The sequence below is a fragment of the Prionailurus viverrinus genome, chromosome C1, assembly GCF_022837055.1.
Source record: "Prionailurus viverrinus isolate Anna chromosome C1, UM_Priviv_1.0, whole genome shotgun sequence".
NCBI lineage: Eukaryota > Metazoa > Chordata > Mammalia > Carnivora > Felidae > Prionailurus > Prionailurus viverrinus.
In genome coordinates, this window is record NC_062568.1 from 27,681,091 (window position 1) to 27,704,165 (window position 23,075).

Sequence of the window (23,075 nt, forward strand, 5' to 3'; positions counted from 1 at the left end):
GGCAATGAATCACAGCAGGTGGCAATACAGCTATTATGAAATAAGGTAGCTATTATTACTCTAAATAAAAACAAGCTTCTGAAGTAGTCTAACCTTACAGAGAAACAGCATAAGTTAACTCATCTATATAATATTAATGATGAAGTCCTGTAAGCACTGAGTACACAAAGAATACTTCATCGAAAAGCATAAAATATTTGAGTCAATATAAATTAAGGCTGCTCAAGTTTGGTGTTGAGAAAGAGCACAGAAATAGCAGTAGATATACTTGGGTTCTATTCCTAGGTTTGTCAGCTGTATGACTTTTTAAGTCACCTAATCTTTCTGAATATATACTTCCAAATGTGCAAATGGGAAGGTTACTTCCTGGTCCGTATATTTAAAAAAATTTTTTTTATGTTTTTTAAATTTATTTTTGAGAACGAGACAGAGCACAAGCAGGAGAAGGGGAGGGAGAGAGAGTGAGAGAGAGAGAGAGACAGAGACACAGAATCCAAAACAGGCTCCAGGGCTCCAAGCTGTCAACACAGAGCCTGACACAGAGCTTGAACTCACAGACTGTGAGATCATGACCTGAGCTGAAGTTGGATGCTTAACCAACTGAGCCACCCAGGCGCTCCCTTGTCTGTATATTTTATATCAGTGGTTTGCAAATTTTACCATGTGCCACAATCACCTGGAAGACTTGGTTCAGCAGTTTTGCATTTCTAACAAGTTCCCAGGTAATTATGGTCAGGAACCATACACTGAGAACCACTGTCTTACAGAGTAGTTCTGAGGTATAAATGAAATGAATAATGTATATATAAAAGTACCTAAAAATAGAAATATAATTTACTCTTTATGCAAGATTTTTATAAACCTATGTTAAATTCATGTTAGAAATCTGTCCAGTATCTTTGATAACAGGTAAACGTATATTATGTGGCCTATAAAAATAGTCTTCAGAAGTGCCAAAGCAACTACTTCCAGATACTACTTTCTAGCTACTTAAAATATTTTATTACATTACCAACTACTTTATTAAACTTATAGTTAGGAGATAAAATTTACTTCTTCAACTGCATAATATTGTATTATAGCTAATAAACATTTTACTCTTAAAGTATGTTTAAAAATATTTTTTTAATGTTTTTATTTATTTTTGAACAGAGAGAGACAGAGCATGAGCAGGGGAGGGGCAGAGAGAAGGAGACACAGAATCCAAAGCAGGCTCCAGGCTCTGAGCTGTCAGCACAGAGCCTGACACGGGGCTCAAACTCACAGAGTGTGAGATCATGACCTGAGCTGAAGTCAGACGCTTAACCGACTGAGCCACCCAGGTGCCCCTAACGTATGTTTAATATATATGTAATTTTAAAAGATGATGTAGCAACTTAAGTGTGGGGGAAAAAAGTTATCTGGAGCATGATACCTGTTCTTCTTCATTGATAGCAGCTATGTAACCCATAATACTTTGTATCTCTTCATGAGTTCCACCTTTGCACAGAAAATATTTAATTAGTCCAAACAAAGAAGTCCTTATTGTTCGAATGTCATCTACAGACAGCTCACTGTATTTACAATCACTCCTGGAAAAGAAAGTAAAATGCGAGAATTGCAATTTAAAATTTTTATAGTTTAGTGCTTTTTTATACACAAGAATTCATAGTATAAAAAAAGATGTGTCCACGTTTCATGGTATCTGTTTTTTCTTTTTAAGGAAAACCTTTTAAAGCTAGGAGTTGCAATGACAAAGATAAAAATAGTTAAAACAGCTTCTTTTATTTATTTACTTACTTACTTATTTATATTTTAGAGACAGAGCACACATGAGCAGGGGAGAGGGAGAGAGAGAGAGAATCTCAAGCAGGCTCCACACTCAGTGGAGCCTCATGCGGAGAGCGATCCTGTGACCCTGGGATCATGACCTGAGCCAAAATCAAGTCAGACGCTCAACCGACTGAGCCACTCAGGGGCCCCTAAATAGTTTATATATATTTAAACAATACTAAGGAGAAGACACAGTTGTAAGTGCTTTACACATTCTTAATTCTTTAGTTTAATCCTCAAAACAACCATAGGGTGTCACAGGTTTATTATCTCCTTGTCACAGACACAACTTAAGCACAGAAATTTGAGTAAGTTACCTACAACCAGTTGATGAAACATAAGATTCAAACCCAATATATGTGACACATTGTTCATCATTTTAACCTCCACATTTTCCTGTCTCTCTGAAGTTAAAGGATATTAGAATTTCTGGAAAATAAATAATCTAGAAATTCCAACCCAGTGGCAGGCAGAAAACAGTATCGAACTGAGAAGGAACAAGGACATCATACCCATAATAGATCCTAAGTGTATCTAGGAGAAATTGCACACCGTACTTCTTTCGGAAAACTCTCCTGCTGTCTTTGATGATGGTGGAAAGATACTGTATATGACCTAAAATACAAAGTTCACTCTTAAATGATATGCCTAAAATAAAATCCCACAAATAGTTACAAATTTCTAAAACAATTGTAAAATTTGATCCAACAGCCTGCTCTCTCACCAATTCGGAAGGGAAAATCTCCACGGTTCCAAATACGAAAGTCAAAGAGTAAATACTGATACATTTGTTGCAGGAGCTGCATATTTTTCTCTAATGATACCTGTTCAATTAGTAACTGAATTGCCATCAATACATTAACATCCATCAAGGCACTTGGCACCTGAAATCCAAACAGATGAGGGCTCTGTAAATTTCAGCTTAATTATCATTAAGCTACATTTAAATTACAAATGATTAATTCAGAATATCTACTAAGTATGAAAATCTCTGTTACAAAAATATAAACAACTTAAACTTTAATTTTTCCAATGTCTGCTAGAACATATTTTCCTAATGTCATATTCCTAAAATCATATTTAACAAAGATCCCAAATACCAATGTTAACAAAGCCCTATGTATAAAAATTATACACTATTATGTAAGATTGCTAATTCTTGTAAAAATGTGATTAAGAGTAGGATAAAATACCTGCTTGTGAAATAAAATTACATCCACTAATATAAATGAAGCCATAGTAGTGTAATTTAAAATAATATTTACCTAGTAGGAAAAAAAAAACCCTAAAGACAAACTGCTTATTACAATCATTAGCCACATCTGCAAATTTGTTAAATTTGTGCTCACCTTCTGAAGTAAGGCACCAAGAGTGGCAACTCCATGGGAGTGAATAAGATTGTCCTGGTTGATGGGATGTCTTTGAATAAAGTGTTTCACAATCAAGATAAATGTTGCAATTAGATTTCTCTCTAATCTTGACTCTGAGGAATTGTGAACATGTCATTAATGATCATATTACTCTAAATAATTTTTATAACACATTTTCTATATCATAATGCATATAGTAACAAACAAGAATTTGGTTGAGCAATTTGCCTCCAAAGGTCACTTGCAGAATGCAAATATCAGAGAAAGCAGCAACTGCATATTGTATACTTGCATGCACATGGAAACATTTTTTTCTACCATAAGTTTAGCAATGCTGTTATATTTCCATTAACGGGAGAAACTGAGGACAATCAAGAGTAAAGCCAACATCTTAATTTTTTTGACTAAAGTATTAATGAACTTTTTGAATTACATTAGTAAAATTAGGGATGGGCTGCTTCAGCTACAAATGGTTAAATTTCTTCCAAAGGGTGGCAAGACATTTTAACCTATTTTTCAATTAATTCTCAAATTTCTCAATGACTATTGTGTGTTAATTTCATCTTAATACCTGAAGCCTTTGTGGAGGTCAATACCACCCAATCTCCTTCTACAGGTGTTACCAATTCAGAAACTGTACTTTCATTCATTCCTTCAGAAATCTGTCCTTCACCAAAGTGGCTGATTTGTTCCAACAGAGGAAACAGTACATTTAATCCACCTATACAGTTTATGATGTCCTGAAAAAGAAAATTACAATCTTTTAATCTTATAAAACAAGAGCAATTTTGTCATTTAACACCCGCACAGCATGTGTGACATTAAAAATGTGCTGAACTTACAGGCAATGTACAAGATAGCCTTAAGCTAAAGGAACCTTAATTCAGGGAGATGCTTTGAAGAGTAGCCACAGGGTGGGAAGGTGCACAGGGTAGGGGACACCTGGATGGCTCAGTAGGTTAAGCGTCCTGCTCTTGATCTCAGCTCAAGTCTTGATTCAGGGTTGTGAGTTCAACACCCATGTTGGGCTCCATGCTGGGCATGAAGCTTACTTAAAAAAAAAAAAAAATGTAGCTAGGGGGATCACCATAATTAATACTCAAGAAACACTATGACAGACCATTTTTACCACACCTTTGTTTTCCAAAGTTTAGGGATTCCAAACACAAGCAATCCAAACTCGACCCCATAAGTAGACTTTATAATGTAACACTAATGATATGAGGAAACAACTGTCATAAGGCAATTAAGTATAATAAACAAAATAAATAAAGAAAAAAATCATTTGGTGGTAGAAATATGACTGACTCCTCTACTTTTAGTTAACAAAGAAGTTGAAGTGGGTGCCTCTGAATGTCAAAATGACTATTTTGAATAGCTTAACAAAATACAGTCCATATTCTTTGGCAAGTTAGTAATCTCTCTGGCCTCAGTTCCTTCATCTGTAAAATGAGGATAATAATTCCCACTTTGTAAAGTTGTTACCAGGATTAAGTAAGCTAATAAATGAAAATGAACTGGTACTACCCACCCAAGGTTAGCCATTATTAAGTGCTAAAATATTCTGATCTGCCATCTAGAAAGTTTCATTCTTTACACAACCCTCTTCATACTTTTTGTCTTCATGCTGATATTTTTTTTAACATTTAGAAAGTATTTTATCTCTGAGAGAGAGAGAAAGAGAGAGAGAGCACACGCAAGCAGGGGAGGGGCAGAGAGAGAGGGGGACAGAGGATCTGAAGCAAGCCCTATGCTGACAACGGTGATCCCGATGCAGGGCTTGAACTCACAAACTGCGAGATCATGACTTGAGCTGAAGTCAAACACTCAATCACCCCTTTCATGCTGATTTTTAAAAGCTATGTATATAGTAAGCAAATTAAGTTTTTGGATGGCAAGTATTTTTTTTTCAGTTGTCATGTAACTTTTTTTGTGTTTGATTGTGCTGCAGTATAAAAATACAATGATCCTTTTCTTGTTAACTCTGATCCCATATGATTTCCCCATAGCTGTACCTCAAGGCACCAAAAATTACTTTGATTTTTAAGTATAATGTATGGCACAAAAAAATCAGCTTTCTATATATAAGTAATACATGAGAACTAGCCTTGTAAAACCAATCTTATAAGTGACAGCAAAAGTTAACTTATGAAAGGGCAAATGCTACATATCTTACTATTTTAACAGATACGATTAAGTGGTCTTATCTCACAAAGAGAAAAATACTTTATACCACATAACATGAGACTAACATTAATTAATGGATTCATTTTTATACAGGCAGAACTATCCTAATAATGTCTGTTCCACTGAAACAATAAGCATATTTGATTGGTGTTAACTGAGGACAAGATAAAACGGATTTTTTGCTGATTTATCAGCAAGTCCCCTTAAAATATCTTTTATATTTCTTTTGATTTTACTTAAGCTATAATTTCTATTTAAGAAATATCTTTTAGAAATAGGATATCTCTGACTTGACTTTCACAGTAATCTAAATAATCTTTATTAGTCAGTCAAAATGTTATTGCATATCCCTGTACCAGGCACTGGTAAAAAAGCAGTGGTACCTCTTTTCAAAGTTCTTAAGGACTACTGGAGAATCAAGCTCTAAATTACCAAGCAAATTATTATTCATCACACTAAGTGAAATGATAAACTATTGTAAGTATTCATGACAAGAGCAGTTAACTCAGTCTTGGAAAATAAGCAGAGGCCTCTATATAGAACCAAAGACATTATGTCCAACTGTCACATATATATGAGGCACATCCAGAAGTCAGACAAGATATGACAGCTCCAGAGGGGGATGTGGGGAAGAGGAAAAGTCACTCATCTTTAGCCTTAGGGAGGAAAGATCAAAGTATGTTAAAAGCTAATAGACGGGAGACTGTTGACAGAAGCATGTGATACAGGAGAAAAGGGATAATCAATGAAGTCTCTGAGAAGGTAAGGGATGAAATCTGTCACATAGTTTTAGGAATGAAATACCTTAAAAGTGGAGCAATGATTTTAAGGTAGTATTATTTTTCTTAAGGAAACTGTTAAACAGTTTAAGGAGGTAAGTAAGTTTCAAGCAAATTAGTCCTTCAACTACTTAATTGTTTATACCTCAAACTGTATATCTTGCTTGCAAACATTTTCACTGAGACTTATTATTCAGATCAACCTGGTGGTGGTAAAAAGACAAATTCTTTAAAAGGATCTGTAAACTTACATAAGACGTTGCTCATCATTAACTTACCTTAATGTCCCAGTTCACTACTTTGTTTCCTGTTAATCTTCCATGCAAACAATTAGTAGATAAATCAAGACAGATTGAATTTTTGCAAGCCTAAGAATAAAAGGAAAATATGGCCAACAGCTAAGCACAATGAGGACAAAAAAATAACTTTATATATGAAATATTTCACCATAATTTAAAATGATAAAATGCTTACAATATTAAGTTTAGTACTGTTATTCTCATTGCCTCTTAAAAGAATCAGGGACTAGATTCTATTTTTTCTTTTAAATATAAATTATTGTCAAATTGGTCTCCATACAACACCTAGTGCTCATCCCAACAAGTGCCCTCCTCAATGCCCATCACCCACTTTCCCCTCTGCCCACTCCCCATTAACCCTCAGCTTGTTCTCAGTATTTAAGAGTCTCTCATAGTTTGCCTCCCTCCCCGTTACTTTTTTTTCACCATTCCCCTCCCTCATGGTCTTTTGTTAAGTTTCTCAAGATCCACATATGAGTGAAATCTGACTGATTTATTTCACTTAGCATAATACCCTCCATTTCCATCCATGTTGCTGCAAATGGCCAGATTTCATTCTTTCTCATTGCCAAGTAGTATTCTATTGTATATATAAACCACATCTTCTTTATCCATTCCTCAATTGATGGACATTTAGGCTCTTTCCATAATTCGTCTATTGTTGAAAGTGCTGCTATAAACATTGGGGTACATGTGCCCCTATGCATCAGCACTCCTGTAAGGGACTAGATTCTAAAGGACTCACTCATCAAAAGCAGGTCACTTCTACTTGTCACCTGATAGAAGAGCTATAGCAACAAGTTACTCACCCATCACTGGAGTTTACAATTTTTTCTCTTTTAAGAACAAATTGATGGTGGCCAGAGGGGAAGGGAAGGGAGTGAGGGTGGGGAGGGATGGGCAAAATGAGTGAAGGGGAGTGGGAGATCCAGGCTTCCAGTTATGGAATGAGTAAGCCACAGGGATGAAAGGTACAGCACAGGAAATGCAGTCAGTGGTATTGTAATAGTGCTTATGGTGACAGACAAGAACTACACTTGTGGTGAGCACAGCACAATATACAGACTTGTCAAATCACTGTGTTGTACACCTGAAACTAATGTAATATTGTGTGTCAACTAAACTTCAAAAAAATTTTGGGAGGGCGCCGGGGTGGCTTAGTCAGTTAAGCATCTGACTTGGGCTCAGGTCATGACCTTGAGCTTCAAGAGTTCGAGCCCTGCATCAGGCTCTATGCTGGAGCCCCCTTCCAATTCCGTGTCTCCTTCTCTTTGGCCCTCCCACACTCGTACTCTCTTCCTTCTTTCAAAAATAAACATCAAAAAAAATCTTTAAAAAATAAAAAATCCTATAAAGTTAAAAAAAATTAAAGTTTTAAACCAACTTATGCAAACAGCTTTTGGCTATTTATTTATTTTGAGAGAGAATGAGCAAGCAGGATAGAGGCAGAGAGAGAGGCAAGTGGGACTTGATCCCATGAATCATGAGATCATGATCTGAGCTGAAATCAAGAGTTGGATGCTTAGGGGTACCTGAGTGACTCAGTCGGTTAAGTGTCTGACTTCGGCTCAGGTCATGATCTCAGTTTGTGAGTTCAAGCCCCACATCAGGCTCTGGGCTGACAGCCTGGAGCCCGCTTCGGATTCTGTGTCTCCCTCTGTCTGCCCTCTGCTGCTTGCACTCTGTCTCTCGCATTGTCTCAAAAATAAATAAATATTTTTTAAAAATTAAAAAAAAAAAAAAAAGAGTTGGATGCTTAACCAACTGAGCCACCTAGGTGGCCCAAGATTTTGAGTCTTTAACAAATTCAGTGTTCTATTCCCATTGAGTATTTCCCTAGGCATAATTTCACTGGTACACATAATTATGTGATTAAAACGTGAGATACAGAAATCACAAAACAGGGCACCTGGGTGGCAACTGGTTAAGCGTCTGACTTCAGCTCAGGTCATGATCTCACGGTTTGTGGGCTCAAGCCCTGCATCAGGCTCCATGCTGATGGTGCAGAGCCTGCTTGGGATTCTCCCTCCCTCCCTCCCTCTCTCTCTCTCTCTCTGCCCCTACCCTATCTCTTTGAAAATAAATAAATAAACCTTAAAAAAAAAATCACAAAACAGAAAAACATATGATATAAAATTCTAATCACAGGCATAAGACTTTTCCTTCATGTTATAGACAATTCTGGATATATTCATATTACGAGTCTAGTCTGCAATTCTAGAAATTATCAAATGTATTTGTTAACTTCCATGAAGGATTATAAAGCATATAACTTCGCATCCAATCTGTGAATTTGCAGATAATGAAGCATCCTTGAATCCAATTACCATTCAAAAAAAAAAAAAAAAAAACTACTACAAATTTTAGCATAAATGATGCATCATTGCTTTCTTCTTAAGGCAACTGAGAAAAAATGCTTTAATAAAACAAATGGAAACTGAGTTTACACTTAATGTAAACTATATTAGTCTCAAAGACAGAAATGTCTTTCTCCAATTACTACCTCAGTTTGGGTAGCGTGTATCTATGACTTGTCCTCATACAATACAACTTCTAATGGCATGACTGCTTCCCGTCTCCTATCCCTCCAATCCAACTTTCACAATGCAGCTTGAGACCTTTTTCTAAAATGTAAACCTTATCATATTTTGTTCTTCTGCTTAAAATCCTATCCACTGCCTACTACTTAGCCTGCCATAGGAGGCTTGCTATAATCTGGCCTCTATGTGCCCTCTAATTTCATTTCCTGCCATCTTCTCTTCCTACTTGCTTAGTGCCCTAAACCCAAATATACGTAGATCCCAGTTTTAAAGTCTATGCCTTTGTAGGTGCTGCTTGTTACATGTGGCACATCCCTCCTCAACCCTGCCTTTTAAAACACAAATCAAACCATCTTTGCTATGATCTGAAAGAACTAACCACTCACGCCTTTATATTCTCACTATATTTTATACACAATTCCAACACAGAAATACTGTATAGTGGTTAAGGATATGCACTGAACAGACTGAATTCTAACTCCAGCACTACCATTCACTAAAATTATGAGGCTAAGCAAGTTGCTTATCTTTACTGAGCCTCAGAAAACCACAGCTCATAAAAGACACGGGTAATACCATACATCCCTTAGAGTTTTTATGAAGGTTAAGTGAAATAATACATATAAAACATTTAGCATAGTGCTTAATATTAGTGTAAATACCCAATAAATGGTAGCTAAAAAGAAAAATGCTCATAAAATTACATTGCACTCATTTTTTTTACATATTTACTTCAGTTTGGGTTATAAGTTTCTTTTTTTGTTAATTTTTTTTGATGTTTGTTTATTTTTGAGAGAGAGAGACAGAATGCAAGTGGGTTGGGGGAGAGAGAGGGAGGCACAGAATCCAAAGCAGGCTCCAGGCTCCGAGCTGTCAGCACAGAGCCTGAAGCAGAGCTCAAACTCACAAGCTGTGAGATCATGACTTGAGCCGAAGTTGGACGCTCAACTGACTGAGCCACCCAGGCGCCCCTGGTTATAAGTTTCTTAAAGCCAGACACTGAATTCATCTTTAGATCTTAAAAGTTCAGCACAATTCTTGGCATGGAGAAGACACTCAAAAAATTATAAACAATGGATGGTTCAACACCTCTTACAAGCGATTACAAAAATGAAAAGCTGTTGACTCTCAGAAAATCTTCAAGAGCAGCTTTTCTCAAACTAGCATTTGTTAAATAAGTGAGATGAAAAAACAGAATGTGTTCTATGTTCAAATAACTGGTCAAAGAGTAGGATAAAACAAAAGTAAACTAAGTTTTTTCTAATAAGATTTTTCAAGTATATGATCAATCTCCAAAATGGATATACAGAATACAGCATTTCCCCAAACTCCGTTAACCACAGAACACTTTTTATCATGATATATCACTGTTTCAAGAAATATTCCTCCAAAAAACTGTTTTATTGAGTATTTGTCATACTGAGTTTCTTGCGGAAAAACAATAATACCTATTTTCTTATTAGAGAATTTTTACTGTTGGATCTTCCAACTACTGGAAGGAAGTTCCAACAGTAAAAATTCAACCTAATGTTATCAAGTTTAAATCTGGAAAGAGAATAAATAAGACAAACAATGCCACAAAGACTCAGTTAACTAACATGTATCTAGGACATGCTATTAAATATATCAGTGAGATTAAATTCAATTATTTCCTATATATTTAATAATAACAGTAAAAAGAAAATAAGTATATGATCTAGCCCCTGCCAAGAAAATAAAGTCTAGTTCAGTAAACAAACATACTGGAAAAACGTTAGTGTTACAAAAGGCAAACACTAAAAAAAATAAGGGTCCTAAGAGACTTTATAACCAATGCAAGGCATGAACCTTGATCCAGATTTAAGTTTTTTAAAAGGCTAAACAAAATATTTTTGAGAAAGCTGAGAAAATTTGAATGAGTTATACAGTACATAAATTATTGATAATTTTCCCAGGTAGGTTAATAATTACATAAATACATAGCTACATTGATACCTATGTCAATGTGCCTTCACAAAAGACAGGCAACAGGTGTCAACGGGTGTGGCAAAATTGGTAATTGGTGAATTCAGGTGGAGAGTATAGAGTATACATGATTTCACTTTACCATTCTTTCAATTCCTCTCTAGCTTGAAATTATTCAAAATAAAAAGTCACGGGGAATACAAATGATAGGTGAATTTTATTAGGTCAGATATCACAAATAAGTATTAAAGTAATAAGTTATGACCATGTACTAGCTGGCTAAACTAGAAAAAAAATTCTATAGTGCATAATCCCACAAATAAAAGCATTTTTTGTGTCAGTGTTAACATTTAGTACAATTAAGGCAACTGATACTGTTTATGCCACTTTCCCTTTTCTTCTCCCAGTTCTTTCCCTCAGACTTTACGGACCTTAATTACTTTCACTAGGTAGGTCTTTGAAGGAAAAAGGACTATGCATGCTATGCATATAGGTAGTTCTTTCTTCTCCTTCTGAAGTAAACATTTCATTTTTTTGGTTTGTTTTCTTGCTAGAATTACATTTAAAAAATAAACAAAAAAATGTTAACCATAATTCTGTTTAATCTCTCCTTCCAAAAAAGTGGGATAATCCAAGTATAAACAGTTTCATTTACTGAAGTCAATTCATTAGTAAAACTTCCCACCATAACGATTCCTACTCATACTATATGATTCCTCACTCATACTACTGGGATGACATAATCAAAACATTTGAATCCTAGTTGAGAGTTGCACCTCCTCTTCCTTTGAAAATGAGTAATTTTTAAATTTAATTCAAGACTATCCTTCTCAATTAACCACTGAAATGACAAAAGGAACAAAAAAGGAATTTTAGTTCATAGCACAGTTACAAGTAGATACAGTCCATGCATTTACTCTCACCTTTGCAGTATAGTGAAGAAGGATGTTACCAGACAGGTCAGCCATGTCAGACTCTTGAAATTTCCAAGGGCTTAAACAGTTTGGACCTGAAAATTATTTACACACACGTACATAAACATCACTGAATATTTTTGGCCTCCTTGATTCTGTGTAATCAGAACAAAATTTAAAATTAAGTTGTTTCTCCCTCAGGCAAGTTCAAAAAGATCGAAATTATACTATGCATATTTTCAGACACAACGCTATGAAACTTGAAATCAATCGGAAGAAAAAATTTGGAAAGAAAATGAAAACTTGGAGATTAAAGAACATCCTACCGAAGAATGAATGGCCAAGACATTAAAGAGGAAATAAAAAAGTACATGGAAGCCAATGAAAATGATAACACGACAGCCCAAAGCCTCTGGAATGCAGCAAACGTGGTCAGAAGAGGGAAGTATATAGCAATACAGGCCTTCCTAAAGAAGGAAGAAAGGTCTCACATATACAACCTAACCTTACACCTTAAAGAGCTGGAAAAAGAACAGCAAATAAAACCCCAAACCAGCAGAAGATGGGAAATTATAATAAAGATTAGAGCAGATATTAATTCTATTGAAATCAAAAAAACAGAAGAGATCAATGAAACCAGGAGCTGGTTCTTTGAAAGAATTAACAAAATTGATTAACCCCTAGCCAGTCTGATCAAAAAGAAAAAGGAAATGACCCAAATAAAATAAAAAATGAACGAGGAGAGATCACAAACAATACTGCAGAAATACAAACAATAATAAGAGAATATTATAAGCAATTATATTCCAACAAATTGGGCAATCTGGAAGAAATGGAAAATACCTAGAAAAATACAAACTACCAAAACTGAAAACAGGAAGAAATAGAGAATTTGAACAGACTGATAACCAGTAAAGAATTAGTAATCAAAAACCTCCCCAAAAACAAGGTCCAGAGCCAGATGGCTTTCCAAGGGAATTCTACCAAACATTTAAAGAAGTGTTAACTTCTATTCTTTTGAAGCTGTTTCAAAAAATAGAAATGGAAGGAACTTCCAAACTCATTCTATGAGGCCAGCATTACCTTGATTTCAAAACCAGACAAAGACCCCACTAAAAAGCAGAACTATAGATAAATTTCCCTGATAAACATGGATGCAAAAATTCTCAACAAGATAGTAGCCAACTGGATCCAATAATGCATTAAAATAATTATTCACCATGATCAAGTGGCATTTATATGGGATGCAGGGCTGGTTCAGTATCTGCAAACAAATCAGAGATATATGATACTAATAAAAGAAAGGACAGAACCACATGATTCTCTCAATAGATGCAGAGAGAGCATTTGACAAAATACAGCATCCTTTCTTGATAAAAACCCTCAAGGAAGTAGGGATAGAAGGATTATAACTCAAGATCCTAAAAGCCACATACAAAAGACCCACCACTAATATCCTCAATGGGAAAAAACTGAGAGCTTTCCCCCTAAGGTCAGGAACAAGACAGGGATGTCCACTCTCACCACTGTTATTCAACATAGTATTAGAAATTCTAGCATCAACAATCAGACAACACAAAGAAATAAAAGGCATCCAAATCGGCAAGGAGGAAGTCAAACTTTCACTCTTCACAGATGACATGACACTCTATATGGAAAACCCAAAAGATTCCATCAAAACCTGCTAAAACTGATCGATGAATTCAGCAAAGTGGCAGGATATAAAATCAATGCACAGAAATCAGTGCACCAATAATGAAACAGCAGAAAGGGAAACCATGGAATCGATCCCACTTACAATTTCACCAAAAAACCATAAAATACCTAGAAATAAACCTAACCAAAGAGGTGAAAAACTTACATACTGAAAACTATACAAAGCTTATGAAAGAAATTGAAGAAGACACAAAAAAATGGAAAAATATTCCATGTTCCTGGACAGGAAGAACAAATATTGTTAAAATGTCAATACTACCCAAAGCAATCTACATATTCAATGCAATCCCTATTAAAATAATACCAGTATTCTTCATAGAGCTAGAACAAATAATCCTAAAATTTGTATGGAACCAGAAAAGACCCCGAATAGTCAAAGCAATCCTGAAAAAAAAAAAAAAAAAACCCAAAGCTGGAGGCATCACAATTCTGGACATCAAGATGTATTACAAAGCTGTAATCATCAAGACAGTATGGTACTGGCACAAAAACAGACACATAGGTCAATGGAACAGAAGAAAATACTTAGAAATGGACCCACAAACGTATGGCCAACTAAGCTTTGAGCAAAGAATATCCAATAGAATAAAGACAGTCTCTTCAACAAATGGTGATGGGAAAACTGGACAGCGACATGAAGAAGAATGAACCTGGACCACTTTCTTACACCATACACAAAAATAAACTCAAAATGGATGAAAGACCTAAATATAAGACAGGAAACCATCAAAATCCTCAAGGAGAAGGCAAGCAAAAACCTCTTTGACCTCTCCTGCAGCAACTTCTTACTCAACACGTTCTCCAGAGGCAAGGGAAACAAAAGCAAAAATGAAGTACTGGGATCTCAGCAAGATAAAAATCTTCTGCATGACAAAGGAAACAATCGGCAAAACTAAAAGGCAACCGAAGGAATGGGAGAAGATATTAGCAAATGACATATCAAATAAAGAGTTAGTACCCAAAATCGACAATGAACTTACCAAACTCAACACACACAAAAAAGCAATCCAGTGAAGAAATGGGCAAAAGACATGAATAGACGCTTTTCTAAAGAAGACATCCAGGGGCACCTGGGTGGCGCAGTCGGTTAAGCGTCCGACTTCAGCCAGGTCACGATCTCGCGGTCAGGGAGTTCGAGCCCCGCGTCAGGCTCTGGGCTGATGGCTCAGAGCCTGGAGCCTGTTTCCGATTCTGTGTCTCCCTCTCTCTCTGCCCCTCCCCCGTTCATGCTCTGTCTCTCTCTGTCCCAAAAATAAATAAACGTTGAAAAAAAAAATCATTTTAAAAAAGAAGACATCCAGATACGGGCGCCTGGTGGCTCAGTCGGCTGACTTCGGCTCAGGTCATGATCTCACGGTCTGTGAGTTCGAGCCCCACATCGGGCTCTGTGCCGACAGCTCAGAGCCTGGAGCCTGCTTCAGATTTTGTGTCTCCCTCTCTCTCTGACCCTCCCCCGTTCATGCTCTGTCTCTCTTTGTCTCAAAAATAAATAAACATTAAAAAAAAAAAAAAAAAAAAAAGACATCCAGATGGCTAACAAGAGACATGAAAAAAATGCTCAACGTCACGCATCATCAGGGAAATACAAATCAAAACCACAATGAGATACCACCTCACACCAGTAAGAATGGCTAAAATTAACAACTTGGGCAACAACAGGTGCTGGTGAGGATGCGGAGAAAGAAAAACCCTTTTGCATTGCTGGTGGGAATGCAAACTGGTGCAACCACTCTGGAAAATATGGAGGTTCCTCAAAAAATTAAAAATAGAACTACCCTATAACCCAGAAATTGCACGAGTAGGTATTTATCCAAAGGATACAGGTGTGCTGTTTCAAAAGAGCACATGCATCCCAATGTTTATAGCTGTGCCACTGGCAGCACTAAAGTACAGAAAGAGCCCAAGTGTCCATCAACAGATTAATGGATAAAGATGATGTGGTATATATACATAATGGAGTATTACTCGGCAATCAAAAAGAATGAAATCTTACCATATGCAACAATATGGATGGAACTAGCGTGTTTATGCTAAATGAGATTAGTCAGAAAAACAAATACCCTATGACTTCACTCATATGAACAATTTAAGATACAAAACAGATGAACATAAGGGAAGGGAAACAAAAATAATATAATAACAAGGAGGGGGACAAAACATAAGAGACTCTTAAATACAGAGAACAAACTAAAGGCTGCTGGATGGGTTGTGGGTGGAGGGATGGGCTAAATGGGCAAGGGACATTAAGGAGAACACTTGTTGGGATGAGCAGTGGGTGTTTGTTACATATAGGGATGAATCACTAGATTCTACTCCTGAAATCATTATTGCACTATATGCTAACTTGGATGTAAATTTTTAAAAAACAATAAAAATAAATAAAATTAAAGTTATTTAACAATATGAATTCTGTAAATTGCTATACATACAACATTGCCATCAATTTTAACAGATGAATAACGAGAATGACACAGATAATATTGTACATGATATTTGGTTGTTTTTCTGTTTTTCCTTTTATTAAAGAGAGCTTGTTAAAATAAAATAAATAAATAAATAAATAAATAAATAAATAAATAAATAAAATTAAGCTGTTTCAAGCTATTCAACACAGTTAAACCATACTAGCCAAAATGAACTTCATTTTGGTATCACCTTCAATTCATCTAAAACCTAGAAAAGTTGTGGGTGGTTCAATCTCCACTATAGAAAGGAAACTTTATACAGCATTAAAAACCTAATATCAAATATAACAAAATTTACCTATTAATTTATCTAATGTTAAGTAATTTAAATTTAAAATAAAAAATAATAGAATAACCAACAATGTGAAAAGATATCACAGAAATTGAATAGTAAATGAATAGTACTAAAAAAAAAAAAAAAGAAATGCAAATTCAAACAAGGTTCCACCTTACATCAATAAAAGGAGGAAACAGTATTGACCATTCCATGTGTGTTTTTTTTTTTTAAGTTTATTTATTTATTTTGAGAGAGAGAGAGAGAGAGAGCATGGACGGGGCAGAGAAAAAGGGAGAGAGAGAATCCCATGTAGGCTCCACACCATCAGCACAGAGCACAATATGGGGCTCAAACTCACAGGCCAGTTCTTAAATATTATCAACATACATGTAAAACACTATAATTATGTGAGGGATGCAGGTGCTAAATAACCTTGTGGCAATCATTTTGTAATATACACGTCTATCAAATCATTACACTGTACATCTTAAACTTACGTATGTTTTATGTCAATAATATCCCAATCAATTGAGGGTGGGCGGACAGGGAATGTAGTGGGATTTTTCTTCCCTTTCAGCTTCCATTACAAATACAAATACACTCTTCAGATCAAATATATTCTTCAAAATATATGTAGGCAGCAAAAAAAAAACAAAAAACTAAGTTTAAACAGTATGACTGTACATGCTCACCTGCTAAATACAATGCCTTCACCTGAGGAGGCTGTAGTCCTTCATAAAATATGATAACAGACCCTAGCTGGCCCTCCAGAGATGTGGGACATCCCCATTCACTATCTTGAGTTCCAGCTGATATCAATTTGGTAATCAATTTTGATTTTTCAAGTGTTCCTCCCCAGGAGGCTGATGACAGAATTCCACCAAATGATGTCCGATGAGGGATAATGGGGGAAGAAAAAGGTGGATCTGGGATTTGGGATGGTGGAGGAGTGGTGGTTCTTTGCCCAGCTGAACCAATGCAGCAGGAAATAAAAGGCTAAAAATTAAGAAACAAACAAAATAAATTACACCATTTTAATTATATCTCGATCTTCAGATTGAAAATAAAACAGCACATAAAATTAAAAAAACAAATAGATGGAAAATAAATTGTAAGTTTTAATTTTATTGGACCATAATGTGTGCATGTGTGTGCATACATAAGAAGCCAATGAGAGATGTTACTTTTGGCCTATGGGATTTGGATGTGTTACTTTTATAACTCACATTATATCCTTCTGTAAATTTTGAAATTTTAATGAGTATTTTTAAAAACTTTAACAACTTTACTATATTCTAAAATAAAGGAAACTACTTTTCTCCCTTAAAATTTATAAACAGAACTACACATTAGTATAATAACACTAATTACAGGCTATCCTAAAATGAGCATCAGGATGAACATCAATAAGAAACTACTAGAATCAGAGAAGCACCTGGGAAATAACAGATTTCATTACCTTCAAAAAAGGCTCTTTTAAAATTATCTAAGAATTCTCAAAGAACTTTTACAATAATATTTTTTTTCCATTTCTAATACAATATGTAAACAATCTTTATTTTTGATTTTTTAAACAGAGCTATTACAAATTGCAGCTTTTATTTCTGATTCTTTTCCCCAAATAAATTTTTGAAAACAAATCAGTGTGCTATTCCCAAGCTTACATCCTACAACCCTGACGTGTGAATCACTGCTACAATAATATTCTTTAAGAATCATCTCAATAAGTTCCATCTTATATTTGACTACAATGTAAAGGCTTAAAGTTTCTTCATTACTGTTTCAAATTCAGTGAGGATGGAAAAGAGACCATCATAATAGTTTCTAAGTATTTTGTACACTTGGGAGGGCTTTATTATTATTTTTCTAAAGATTTTATTTATTTTTAATTTTTTAAAGTTTTTTAATTTATTTTGAGAGAGAGAGAGAGAGAGAGAGAGAGAGAGAGAGAACACACTAGCAAGGGAGGGGCAAAGAGAAGGAGAGAGAGAATCCTAAGCAGGCTCCACACTTGCCAGGCTCAACCCCAGGAACCATGAGACCATGATCTGAGCCAAAATCAAGAGTCTCAAGAATGAGACGCTTAACCTACTGTGCTACCCAGACATCCCATGGAGGGCTTTATTAAATGATCCTTTGCTCTCCTCTATTAAATTTCTTTGGCTTTCCCATTTTAGGTCTTTTTCTCCATAAGTTTTTTATTACATTTGTTTCTTCTTTGAGTTGTTTTTCTTTATCACATGTTATCCAACTTCATCTAATAATGATAGGCTAACAGTATTAAATATTAACTTACTATATCTTAGAACATACAAAACATTTTAAAATCCCATGGTCCCATAACAAGTAGATAAGGTGTGCTTACTTCATTCATGGCAGGAAATCTGAGAGGGGCAGAGACCTTCTGCTGTCCGTTGTCATAGATATAGACAAAGCTCTGACCAAAGGGTCTTTTTCCAGGCATGTGAACAATGGTTATGTTGTGCTAGTAAAGTAAAGCATACATTTAAAGACTAAAATTACATTAAATCTTTGGAATGACAAGTGTTTTCAGAGTATTACTCAATTAGTTTGTGTGAATAGCAGAACATTGAGATTAAGCATAATTAAATGCTGGTTAAAATTCTGTTTGTAAGAGTGAATGACAATTTTTTCTGTAGTACTACAAAAACATTTATATATTGTTCTAGCAACTTATACACAACTGTAACAAAGTATCTTTCCTGTATTTTCCAAGTCTGAGTATTCTTTAGAATCAATTTTCCTAATGAGAAGCATTTTATACTTTAAGAAAAAGCAAGAGAGATGCATCGCTATTAATAATTTATGTTCTCATTTTAAATTGAATTCCTAAACCAAATCTGATTCTAGAAAACATGAAAGAAATGGAAATATGTACTTTTAATTTTTTAGGAGAAAAATTATTATCGCTGAGTTTATAATGAGGATGATAATGCTATTAACTTCCTTATAAATTTCAACATAAGCAGAATTATGAAGTGAAAATTAATCAATGCTCAAAAAGGAGATAATCCCTGATGTACATTCACCAAATGTGTGATTTTAAAGAAAAGAACCAAAAAGTTAAATGTGATGTCCTAAAACCTTACCCAGAGGGAATCACAGAAACTGTGGTCAGGAAGCATAACTGCAGCATATTCTCTTTTTGTGCACACTGCAACAACCAGCATACCTGAATGGGTAATAAAAGCTTCAAAACCCATGCCACTTCCTGTAAAAAAGCTAACAAAAATATATATTATCAGAACTTTTGAAGTCAGTTCAGTTTTATCACTGAATACACACAAAACCGTAAGATCATCATGAATATCTTTATCAATAATGCTGTGGCTTACATTCTATTCCCACACATCAGTCCAACCTCATATCAATGGTAATTCCTAAATCTTTTATGGGCTTAATGGTTTAACAAATTATAAAAGGTAGCCAGAAGAGTGGAATTCCATTATCAAACAAAAGTAAAATGATAAATTTTGAAGATTTCAAAATTCTTTCAAATAGGATTCAGAAAGCATGAATAAATGTCTTAAAAATCACAAGGCATTAAATTTATTTAAAATTATCAGTTACCAAAGTAACTAAGTTTGGATGTACATACACATAGGTTTTGTGATCCTTCATATAAATATAGAGCACCTTTAATGGAACATAGAGATCACCATTCATTTTAAAATTTATTACACTTTTTTCTCCACTTTTATCATACTTTTAAGAAGGAACTTTGTTTCCAAACTAACCAAAGACCTACCAAAATATTTGATGTATGTAATCAATATCATGAAAGCGATAAAACACTTATAATTAAACTGTGTACGCCCTAAGGATAAAGCGGTTTCAGCTAAACTGTTGTACATTTAAAAACTAGATGCTTGAAAAGCTTTTTCCTGTTTGAGAATTACAACATATATTGTTATGACAGTTTCATTTATATTCCATAACTTGTATCAGTACCTGTACAATTGTTTTCTTTTTCCTCCTTTGTTAGCATTGCCAAGAGTCAACTGATCCTGATCTAAGCAAAACCAAGCATTGAAAGAAAAGGCAGACCCTGGCCATTTCTGTATGGAAGGCACAGAGATTCCTGCCATACTATGTGACAAATTAAAATACTGCAGTGCGCTTTCTAGACTTTGTTTTCGGGCCATTGTCAGAATTGCTCGAGTCACAGGAGTAGTATAAGGGTGAATATACTCAGATTCATCCACTCTCAGCAATCTTAGCAGCTGACGTATTTCTTCTGAGCTCACTGACTGACTCCCCAAGGAACCATGAAGTGCAATCAAGTTCTCAGCACAAGTTCGATGGAGGGAAGAATGGGAACCAAGGGTTTCAATGATGTGAATTCCCATGTTTGCATTGACACAAGTAGTTCGACTCTGCCTATTAATACAACAAATTCTTTTCAGCCAATCAGAAATGAAGATTTGCAGATCATGGGATTCTAGCTCTGGAAGCCACTGGATAAGAAGCAAGAGAGGCTGGACATTACTAATGCCCAAAATCCCAACTGAAGTGTGGTCACCCTCTACAGCCTATAAAGCAACATAAAAGACAAAAGGTTAGTAACCATTTTGGATATGGAGATAATGGAACTTGTTTAATACAGCAAAAAAACTCACCATATTCATAAGTTCTTTAAGTAGTTCTAGCGGTGGCTGACCCAGGGATTTTAAAACCTCAAACATATGTGTATAACCAATTCTTTCTTTAAATACTTCCTAAGGGAAGGGAAATAAACACATCAAAACATACTTTCAAAGACTGAATTTGCTGATTATTTAAAATGTTGAATAATACCCATTTCAGTTAATACTGAAAAGACTGAGTACAGTATTTGCTTCTTAAATCACATCTTCATCTTTTTTTAATTAAAAAAAATGTTTAATGTTCATTTATTTTTGAAAAAGAGAGAGAGAAAGAGAGAGAGAGACAGAGTACAAGTGGAGGACGGGCAAAGAGAATGAGGGAAACACAGCATCTGAGGCAGGGTCCAGGTTGTGAGGTGTCAGCACAGAGCCCAATGCGGGGCTTGAACCCATGAGCCGTGCATGAGACCATGACCTGAGCTGAAGTTGGACGCTTAACCTTACTGAGCCACCAGGCACCCTCTAAAATAGATTCCATAGGTCTTCTGAAATATGATGTGACAATAACCTACCAAATGTAAAATAAATGAAATTAGCAATAATTGTATAATTGTATATTATAAAAATATTATATAAATTTCAGATTAGGGTACAACCACTTTCATCTTCACTTGATTTGTAATTAGTACAGTATTACATGAGGTCAAAACAAAAATGGCAAAAAAATGAGAAGACTTTGGGGGTAACAGGAGCCAGGCAGCAGTCTCAAAAGACTAGAGTCCTGGCAATTTTGAGTGGTGACAGAAAAAACTGGGTAATTTTCTCTCTTCTTTTTGTATCTAAATGGATTGAATTTATCTCAAACATCAAGTTCATTTTAGAAAGGTCTAAGTCATATGTATTTTTGAACTAGTGGGCACACAAAGTCATAAAGTAAAATAAAAAGACAACAAAAATCTAGTAATGCTAAACTAGTCCAGTAAATCAGGCAAAAATGTATACACTTTTATTATAAAATCAAAAGATTTAAACAAAATGAGTAAGACTGGTTGTCTCTAGGGAGAGGAACTAGTTGGCTGTGAGCCCAGTGGTAGAAAGAACATTTTTTTCCAAAAGGTATTTTTTAATACTAATTCAAAGGGATACATGGACCCCTATATTTATAGGAACTTCATGTACAGTGGCCAAATTATGAAAACAGCCCAAGTGTCCATCAATTGATGAATGGATAAAGAAGATGTGGTATATACATAAAATGGAGTATCTTTTTTAATTTTTTTAACGTTTATTTATTATTGAGAAACAGTGAGAGACAGAGCATGAGCATGGGAGGGGCAGAGAGAGGGGGAGACACAGAATCTGAAACAGGCTCCAGGCTCCAAGCTGTCAGCATAGAGCCCGACATGGGGCTCAAACTCACAAACTGCAAGATCATGACCTAAGCTGAAGCTGGACACTTAACTGACTGAGCCACCCAGGCAACCTCACGAAACAGAATATTAATCAGCCATAAAAAAGAATAAAACCTTGCCATCTGCAACGACATGGATGGAACTAGAGAGTATTATGCTAAGCAAAAGAAGTCAGTCAGAGAAAGACAGACATCATATGATTTCACTCATATGTGGCATTTAAGAAAACAAAACAGGCAGAGAACAAACTAATAGTTACCAGAGGGTAGATGGGTGGAAAGATGGGTTAAATAGGTTATAGAGACTAAAGAGTGCACCTGTGATGAGCACTGAGTATTATATCTGTAGTAAATGTATCTGTAAGGAATTGCTGAATCTCTATATTGTATATCTGAAAATACTACTACACTGTATGTTAACTAACTGGAATTTAAACTAAAACTTAAAAATCTAATACCTATCATTTTTAAAAAGGTATTTTTAACATAACCTTTTGAATTTTAAACCATGCATTACATAATAAAAAAATTATATCTTAAGACTTGAACATCACTTGAGACTTGAGTTTCATAATACAGTACAGCTAATTCATTATACTCATAAACCAATTACTTAGAACTTAAAATGATTTTTTTTCCCTTACAGAAACTATTTTAATTAGAATTAGATTCCCAAGCAGGCCTGTAAAATTGTAAAAGCTGTCTAGTAGGCATCTAACCATAAGCTACATATGGCAACATTTATAGAGCAAAC

General features: G+C 35.1%; 1 protein-coding gene across 4 annotated transcripts in view; it reads right to left on the minus strand.

Annotated features, from left to right (window-relative positions):
• The window catches only part of NBEAL1 (neurobeachin like 1), a 167,636-nt gene that overhangs the window by 86,415 nt on the left and 58,146 nt on the right, over nt 1-23,075 (minus strand). For all 4 annotated transcript variants that reach the window (XM_047869187.1, XM_047869186.1, XM_047869185.1 and 1 more), the window contains 12 exons: nt 20,944-21,042; nt 20,276-20,856; nt 19,414-19,546; nt 18,669-18,788; nt 16,996-17,299; nt 11,855-11,940; nt 6,427-6,516; nt 3,754-3,922; nt 3,162-3,295; nt 2,537-2,696; nt 2,325-2,427; nt 1,415-1,571 (listed from right to left, as the gene is read on the minus strand). In XM_047869187.1, coding sequence (XP_047725143.1) covers nt 1,415-1,571; nt 2,325-2,427; nt 2,537-2,696; nt 3,162-3,295; nt 3,754-3,922; nt 6,427-6,516; nt 11,855-11,940; nt 16,996-17,299; nt 18,669-18,788; nt 19,414-19,546; nt 20,276-20,856; nt 20,944-21,042 — 2,136 coding nt within the window. The remainder of the gene's footprint in view (nt 1-1,414; nt 1,572-2,324; nt 2,428-2,536; nt 2,697-3,161; nt 3,296-3,753; nt 3,923-6,426; nt 6,517-11,854; nt 11,941-16,995; nt 17,300-18,668; nt 18,789-19,413; nt 19,547-20,275; nt 20,857-20,943; nt 21,043-23,075) is intronic.